This window comes from Coregonus lavaretus (assembly GCF_964263955.1).
Source record: "Coregonus lavaretus genome assembly, chromosome: 7".
NCBI lineage: Eukaryota > Metazoa > Chordata > Actinopteri > Salmoniformes > Salmonidae > Coregonus > Coregonus lavaretus.
This window is the reverse complement of record NC_139994.1, coordinates 15,056,872-15,066,067: the sequence shown is the minus strand read 5'-3', so window position 1 is coordinate 15,066,067 and position 9,196 is coordinate 15,056,872. Positions and strand designations below refer to the sequence as shown.

At 41.0% G+C, this 9,196-nt stretch overlaps 1 protein-coding gene across 1 annotated transcript; it reads right to left on the bottom strand.

The window, feature by feature from the left end:
• Window positions 1-3,400: 3,400 nt before the first annotated feature.
• LOC311132697 (uncharacterized protein) lies at window positions 3,401-7,203 on the bottom strand. The gene is made up of 6 exons (XM_084165969.1): window positions 7,060-7,203; window positions 6,663-6,709; window positions 6,429-6,481; window positions 4,213-4,556; window positions 3,743-3,884; window positions 3,401-3,543 (listed from the first exon to the last, which is right to left on the bottom strand). The coding sequence occupies exons 2-6, from the start codon at window positions 6,665-6,667 to the stop codon at window positions 3,494-3,496; spliced, it is 594 nt and encodes a 197-aa protein (XP_084022095.1). The 5' UTR covers window positions 6,668-6,709; window positions 7,060-7,203; the 3' UTR covers window positions 3,401-3,493.
• Window positions 7,204-9,196: the final 1,993 nt, after the last annotated feature.

Genomic DNA, 9,196 nt, shown 5'->3' with positions numbered 1-9,196 from the left:
AATTAACAACAAAAGGATGCATCATGCATTGCACCTAGGGCTGTTACGGTGACAGTAATACTGCCACACTGACAGTCACGAGTCATGACCGCAGTCAAATTCCATGTGACCGTTTAGTCATGGTAACTAGATTTCTCTAAAACTGCACTATGATGCTGCTGATGGTCATTAGTAGCCTACCAAACGTACTAACTGCCAGTCGCTAATGGCCTGGTACTCAGTGCTCTATTGTCCCTCTAAATCAAATCAAACACTTCATGAGAGCCCTGGCATTCAGAGTTTGCGCAGCAAGAGCCAGCTCCTCATAGCTGGTTGATACATGGAATTAAATAAGTGTTCCTATAAGCCCATGTTGCGCAACATTTCTATAGGCTATGCTATGCAATTGCGTGAGAAAGAGTTTTGATGACCTCTATTTAAAAGAGGAGGATCCCATCAGATTTCTATAGACTATATTTATTTCTCAACTTTCCTAATATTAAGCACATTGTTTTGCTTTACAACTGGAGTAGCCTACCTGGCTGGCATTAAAATGAACCAAGGGAAAAGCGTCCTCCATTCGCTATTGAAGTGCATACGGACCGTCTTTTTTTCCCCCTGCACCTGTTCTAACAGGTGCATGAAAATGGCCCATTCTAAATCAAAACTAATTTCACACAAACATTATTTTGTATGTGTAAAGACAAGATTAAATTGAGAATAGTCTGATGGGGGTGAGAATATTATCACTTGTGAATGATGCCCAGCGTGTGCAGTCTAAGGCAAGAAACAGCACATGCATTTTTTGGGGGTAGTTTTAATAATCAGTCGCATGCATCATGCAGCCTAGCCCATAGGCCTATATGTTTTGATAAGGTTTGTAACACAACTAAAGTGGCCAAATAACGCCAAACATAGCATATAGTCCCAAGACCCCTGGAACACGGTTGGAGAGCCCATAGCCTACAGAGCCTAGTGAAACAGGTTCTTATAAGCCCAGTCATTGCGCAATCGCGAGTGAAAACAGAGTTTTAACTGGCTACTATTTAAAAGAGGATCCCAGTTTTCTCGTGCTGCTACATTTATTGCTCAATTCTTAAAATTAAGCACATTAATCCGCTTTACAAATGGTGTCACCTACCTGGCATATTAAAAACATAACAGCACGTAACCACCATTCGCTATTCGAGTGCAGGCTACAGATGACTTTTTTTGGGGGGGGGGGGGGGGGGGGGGGCACTTGTATTCCACACATACACTACCAGTCAAAAGTTTGGTAACACCTACTCATTCAAGGATTTTTCTTTATTTTTACATTGTAGAATAATAGTGAAAACATAAACTATGAAATAACACATATGGAATCATGTAGTAACCACAAAAGTGTGTGTGTGTGTGTGTGTGTGTGGGGGGGGGGGGTATACAGAAGATAGCCCTATTTGGTAAAAGACTAAGTCCATATTATGGCAAAAACAGCTCAAATAAGCGAAGAGAAACGACAGTCCATCATTACTTTAAGACATGAAGGTCAGTTAATACGGAACATTTCAAGAACTTTGAAAGTTTCTTCAAGTGCAGTCGCAAAAACTATCAAGCGCTATGATGAAACTGTCTCTCATGAGCACCACCACAGGAATGGAAGACCCAGAGTTACCTCTGCTGCAGAGGATAAGTTCATTAGTTACCAGCCTCAGAAATTTCAGCCCAAATAAATGCTTCACAGAGTTCAAGTCACAGACACATCTCAACATCAACTGTTCAGAGGGGACTGTGTGAATCAGGCCTTCGTGATCTAATTGCTGCAAAGAAACCACTACTAAAGGACACCAATAAGAAGAAGAGACCTGCTTGGGCCAAGAAACACGAGCAATGGACATTAGACCAGTGGAAATGTGTCCTTTGGTCTGAAGTCCAAATTTGAGATTTTTGGTTCCAACCGCCGTGTCTTTGTGAGACGTGGTGTGGGTGAACGGATGATCTCTGCATGTGTAGTTCCCACCATAAAGCATGGAGGTGGTGGTGTTATGGTGTGGGGGTGCTTTGCTGGTGACACTGTCTGTGATTTATTTAGAATTCAAGGCACACTTAACCAGCATGGCTACCACAGCATTCTGCAGCGATACGCCATCCCATCTGGTTTGGGCTTAGTGAGACTATCATTTGTTTTTCAACAAGACAATGACCCAACACACCTCCAGGCTGTGTAAGGGCTATTTTACCAAGAAGGAGAGTGGGAGTGCTGCAACAGATGACCTGGCTTCCACAATCCCCCGACCTCAACCCAATTGAGATGGTTTGGGATGAGTCGGGCGGCAGAGTGAATGAAAACCAGCCAACAAGTGCTAAGCATATGTGGGAACTCCTTCAAGACTGTTAGAAAAGCATTCCAGGTGAAGCTGGTTGAGAGAATGCCAAGAGTGTGCAAAGCTGTCATCAAGGCAAAGGGTGGCTATTTGAATAATCTCAAATATATTTTGATTTGTTTAACACTTTTTTGGTTACTACATGATTCCATATGTGTTATTTCATAGTTTTGATGTCTTCACTATTATTCTACAATGTAGAAAATAGTACAAATAAAGAAAAACCCTTGAATGAGTAGGTATGTCCAAACCTTTTACTGGTACTGTATATTAGTAGGCTATATGTAAAGACCAGATTACATTGAGAATAGTCTGATGGGTGAGAATATTATCAAGTGCTTGTCAAATTGTGAATGAGAGACTGATGAAGTGTGTGCAGCCTGCGCAAGGAACAGAGCACAGCGCTTGCCTTTCATGCAACTTTTTTCAAATCATCATTAGTCGCATCATGCAGCCTTAGAATGTATTAGAAATCAAAACATATAGCCTAACGTTTGTATCACAACTAAAGTTGCATAAATAACTCTAAATTAAGCATATAGAAGGACCTGTTTCTTTGTTAACTGCTAAACACAGAATAGCCGCATGTGCGCACTCCCTTGGAAATAATTTGGGGAAGCATATCCTTTCTATTTTATTCAGCTATGTTCCATTTTATTGTTCTCACTATAAAATAATATAAAATAATGCCATGGGAATTATAAGCAAGTCTTGCCTGCTAAATGAACTAGCGTAGCCCACAGCCATATGGCATAGCCAGATCAGGAACTAACATAAGGACAACTCAGAATATGCTATTCTGTTCTTCTGAAATAGGCTACATTTTCTTCATTTCATATTGTTTCTTTAGACCAGCCTATAAAATAAATAATGAATTTATTGTGATGGTGTAGGCTATATTAAATAGATTTGTGTAGAATGTAGATGTTCCAAAGGTCCGCATCAGTGGTTTGCAGTCTATGCGTGAAAGCCGGAGATGCTAAACGTGTTTATGTTAATTAACGGTCAAATACCGTGATATCGGCAGTTATTTGCATGACAATCACCGGCAGACAAAATGTAATGACCGCCACAGCTCTAATTGCACCATCATACACGTTAACTTGAACTAATTTCCAGTTTGTCACGATGGGTCTTTAAGTAGCGATTACTTAAACAGGTACTGCTGGGGGTTCCACTGGATCGGGATAGCTACAGGCACCTGTGAGGGAAGGGAAAAGGTGCTTGTTCAGAAAGGAGTACATTTAAAAATAGCAACTTTTCTATCTGAACAGTAATTACTGTAACAGTATCAAAACCAGTTAAATCTAACTGTATCAACTTTTTATCATCATTGATCACACTGGATGGGCACACCAATAATGAGCTCTATCTGTGTGTTACATATAATACCTGCCCACCTGTGCCTGTGTCTCTAGCTCTTTTCATGGATTCAAGACACCTCATGAAGATGGGTTTGGCTTGTCTCAGTAAATCCTGGTGCTCCTTTTCCAGTGTCCTCCCCACATTGCCCTGTCTCACCTCGGTCCAGTCTGTCTCCGTCTACACAACACAACAGAATGCACCACAGCGCAGCACAACACAAGTGTCAGATATCAAGCATGATCACTCCTCAAGATTAGTAAATACACCTGATCCGTTATCGATATAACAGATCAGGTGTAACTATACCAAATAAATACTTGATTATCCCTACTTATAACTAATTTGAATCACTACAGTTTGATTCTTACCAGATATAACTACAGTTTGATTGATTCACTAGTTTGATTCTTACCAACTACAATTAGATTCACTACAGTTTAATTCGTACCAGCTATAACAACCGTTTGATTCACCACAGTTTGATTTATTACAGATGTATTCTCACCATGTCCTTAAAGCACTCCCCTCTGTAGAAGGACTTGATGCCAGGATACTGAAGCCCAGAGTCAAAGAGTTTCTCCAGGCTCACAGCAACCAGGTGCATCTCCTCTCCGTCATAAGCGTACACCTGACGGTCATCACACAGCATTATGACCAGCTGGTCACTCTCCACAGTTCCTAACACCTCCATCTTCACACTGTCTGGTAGGTAGAAGTTGCTCCACTCCTTAACTTCCTCTTTTTTGTAGGACGTGTCATCCAGGCCCCCAATCTTCCACTCTGATTTCTCTGGCTTCTTGAGAGCAATACTCTTATGGCGATGTTTGAGCACTGCATCAGACACTGCATCTGTTGAAGATATTGTTAAACAGAAGTCTCAAACTCAATTACTATATTATTGTATGCTAGGTCTATGCTCCGTAACATTTAATAGAACTTAAAGGCAACGTTTTGGTCAATAGTTGTTCATTAGGGTTAAAACTCTGACCAATATATGTTTCTTAAAATCCATTTTAAACGTTGTGGCATACAAGAATATTACTGGTGAAAAATGCTGCTGCTGTAGGCTAACCAACTGCTTTACAGCTACCATATTACAGTGAGGGAAAAAAGTATTTGATCCCCTGCTGATTTTGTACGTTTGCCCACTGACAAAGACATGATCAGTCTATAATTTTAATGTTAGGTTTATTTGAACAGTGAGAGACAGAATAACAACAACAAAAATCCAGAAAAACGCATGTCAAAAATGTTATAAATTGATTTGCATTTTAATGAGGGAAATAAGTAACCCCTCTGCAAAACATGACTTAGTACTTGGTGGCAAAACCCTTGTTGGCAATCACAGAGGTCAGACGTTTCTTGTAGTTGGCCACCAGGTTTGCACACATTTCAGGAGGGATTTTGTCCCACTCCTCTTTGCAGATCTTCTCCAAGTCATTAAGGTTTCAAGGCTGACGTTTGGCAACTAAAACCTTCAGCTCTCTCCACAGATTTTCTATGGGATTAAGGTCTGGAGACTGGCTAGGCCACTCCAGGACCTTAATGTGCTTCTTCTTGAGCCACTCCTTTGTTGCCTTGGCCGTGTGTTTTGGGTCATTGTCATGCTGGAATACTCATCCACGACCCATTTTCAATGCCTTGGCTGAGGGAAGGAGGTTCTCACCCAAGATTTGGCTCCGTCCATCGTCCCTTTGATGCGGTGAAGTTGTCCTGTCCCCTTAGCAGAAAAACACCCCCAAAGCATAATTTTTCCACCTCCATGTTTGACGGTGGGGATGGTGTTCTTGGGGTCATAGGCAGCATTCCTCCTCCTCCAAACACGGCGGGTTGAGTTGATGCCAAAGAGCTCCATTTTGGTCTCATCTGACCACAACACTTTCACCCAGTTCTCCTCTGAATCGTTCAGATGATTATTGGCAAACTTCAGACGGGCCTGTATATGTGCTTTCTTGAGCAGGGGGACCTTGCGGGCGCTGCAGGATTTCAGTCCTTCACAGCGTAGTGTGTTACCAATTGTTTTCTTGGTGACTATGGTCCCAGCTGCCTTGAGATCATTGACAAGATCCTCCCGTGTAGTTCTGGGCTGATTCCTTCACCGTTCTCATGATCATTGCAACTCCACGAGGTGAGATCTTGCATGGAGCCCCAGGCCGAGGGAGATTGACAGTTTTTTGTGTTTCTTCCATTTGCAAATAATCACACCAACTGTTGTCACCTTCTCACCAAGCTGCTTGACGATGGTCTTGTAGCCCATTCCAGCCTTGTGTAGGTCTACAAGAGCTCTTTGGTCTTGGCCATGGTGGAGAGTTTGGAATCTGATTGCTTCTGTGGACAGGTGTCTTTTATACAGGTAACAAGCTGAGATTAGGAGCACTCCCTTTAAGCGTGTGCTCCTAATCTCAGCTCGTTACCTGTATAAAAGACACCTGGGAGCCAGAAATCTTTCTGATTGATAGGGGGTCAAATACTTATTTCCCTCATTAAAATGCAAATCAATGTATAACATTTTTGACATGTGTTTTTCTGGATTTTTTTGTTGTTATTCTGTCTCTCACTGTTCAAATAAACCTACCATTAAAATTATAGACTGATCATTTCTTTGTCAGTGGGCAAACGTACAAAATCAGCAGGGGATCAAATACTTTTTTCCCTCACTGTATCTCAAACCCTTGATTGACCAAAGCCAACGTATGACCAAGAGAACAAATCAATAGGTACCTTGTGTCTTTCCACATTGTAAGAAATCGTTCTTAATGTGCTGATCTGCCGATCTGTATGGGATATAGACCAACAGAGACAAACTGTCATGAGTTTTTATTAGATTAACACTGGATTTGTGTGTACAGTTCTCTAATGATTTCAACCCCACCACACATTATTTATTGCAGTGGCATTACAACACGCTAACTAGATACATTTGAGTGAGTCTGCTCAATTTAAAAAATCCCTTACGCCATCTCTGTATGTGCTGTAGCCTGGTCAAGGGCAGTAGAAGTTTTCTGAAGGAGGAAGGAAACAGAATATAAAGAAAGGACAGATGAACAGTCACCATTAGAGGAGCATCACTCATGTTGCATAACAGTTAGGACAAGAAAAAACGCAGACATCAACTGGTATTATTGTCTGACAGCTTGTTCAACTGCTCATTTCATGTAACATAAAAGAATGTCAAAAATATTTGATCTAATTAGGTAAACTAAAAGAAAAGGTTTGAAAGAAATGTTCTAAAACATTCAGACATAAACAGGCCTCTAAAGCATCAAAAGTGAAACTATTTAGCACAAAAACAACTTGAAATACAACCAACATACGCAATCATAATTTATTTCACCAATTTAATTAAGCCTACCTTTCACTATTCTTGTGAATAAATGTCGTGAATTGGTCTGTAAGATGCTTATATCCTAACTCAGTCGATACGAAGACAGAACGGACCGCTGGGCAAACCGCGACGCACTGAAATGTCTTCCGCTTGCATTTCCGCGTTTGAAGTGAACATAAAGTCACAGATGAGCCAGATATTTCACCGGATGTGTAAGTGTGAAGCATCCGGTTGGAGTTCCCACTCATTACCAAACATGTTGAAGCCCGGTGGCCGGCAGTGGGAGAAGATGGAGCGAGATGAGTTTTGGCCGAAATTATGCACATCGATGAAACATTTGATCTCAATACAATCTGTTACAAACAGAGTGGACTAAGTTTTGTAGATTTTACCATTGGCCAAAGTTAAACACAATTGCGTTGTTTAGAAGGAGTGCAAGGGCGAATTTAGTTATTGCACACGCATACTTCAGAGTTGGCGTTCCCTAACGGAAATATGCAAATACATGCTAGAACGCGCCAATAGGATCGCGCTAGCTCGTGCTTGGCTCTGCCCCCCTCCTTGCTTGTTCTGCCCACTATGACTAATTTGTTCTCATTGGAAACGACAGGCTGTGGTCTATCTTGGATTAGTTATACAAATCTTTGATACAGTCTAGTCTATGGTGTTTTTTACTAGATTGCATTCAGCTACAGACGAACTGACTTTTTTTTAACGCTATGGTTTGAACCATAGAGATAGATAGAGGACTCATATGTGTACCTGAGCCAGCATCTGTGACAGTATGGGCAGCGCCATTGAGGCAATCTCCATTTTTAAGTAGTCCATTTTCTTCTTCAAGATTGGCTGATCCCTCCTGATGACCCAGTTGGAGTCACAAGGGGGAATCAGCCATTGAAGTGGGAAGTCACATCCGTTGCCTACATAAAAATGGTGGAAGCACTGATACGGCCTTTTGGTCACTAGAGGCCTCTATCAAAGACAGTAGAGTATGAAGATAGGCTAAAACTGCTTCTCCAATTGAAATCCCCGATCACACTTGTAGGCGATGCCATGGAGACGTTGGCTAGCTAAACTCATGTGCAAAAACACGTAATCTGGTCGAATGGTCGCCTCGCACTGAACTGTGCATGTGCAGGCTGTCAAATCAAAGGCACTCCTTCGATATAAAGTGTTTTTGACGAAAATAAAAACGTGTCAGTTTGTCACTTTCACGAAGTTGGAGTAATAACATGTTCAAATACTTAAGACATTGGCTCGAATCTAGGTTGTGACTTTAGATTTCGAGAAAATGAACAACTAAGGAAGAATTTTTCACTTCTCTTATTGACTTCTCAAACCCCGGCATGGTCTACTTTGTCTGCTTCGCAAGTGATTCTGGAAGTCTTGCGATGTTGCTTCTCTTGTCTCTGTGCCTCTATCATTCTCTATGGTTTGAACACTGAAGGGTGGTTGTGACTAGAGCAGGGGTGTCAAACTCATTTTAGCTCAGGGGCCACATGGAGGAAAATCTATTCCCAAGTGGGCCGGACCGGAAAAATCATGGTATATATAACTTAAAAACAACAACTTCAGATTGTTTTCTTTGTTTTAATACGATCAACATACAACATAAAGCTGGAGCCTGAGGACAGTGTGTCCAAAATAGTACAAGCACAACATCACTATTAATCATAAAACACGTCAAGTTTATTTGAAAATTCAAAAGAAAAAGAACACACAAACACACAATGCCTCAGTGATTAACAGAACTGTTTCACAGATCACAGAACTATATCAGGGTGTCATTTCTCAGGCAGAAATGTAGATAAAAATAATGAAATCCTGTTCCCCAAACAAGTGCAAGAACCACAGAGTCAAGAATAGGTTAAATATACAAATAAAATAAATTCAATTAAAAACAATAGCACATCAACATAAAAACATATAAACATAAAGCTGGAGCCTGAGGACAGTGTCCAAAAGCACAACATCACTATTAATCATAAAACACCTCAAGTTATTTGAAAGTTCTGAGGACAAAGAACACACAAACACACAATGCCTCAGTGATTAACAGAACTGTTTCACAGATCACAGAACTATATCAGGGTGTCATTTCTCAGGCAGAAATGTAGATAAAAATAATGAAATCCTGTTCCCCAAACAAGTGCAAGAACCACAG

What these genes read in the sequence shown, in the direction of transcription:
- LOC311132697 (XM_084165969.1), bottom strand. An exon ending in ACAATGTGGAAAGACACAAG is followed by an intron (nt 4,557 to 6,428) that starts GTACCTATTGAT and finishes TATCTTCAACAG; the next exon opens with ATGCAGTGTCTGATGCAGTG. An exon ending in AGCTAGAGACACAGGCACAG is followed by an intron (nt 3,544 to 3,742) that starts GTGGGCAGGTAT and finishes CTTCCCTCACAG; the next exon opens with GTGCCTGTAGCTATCCCGAT.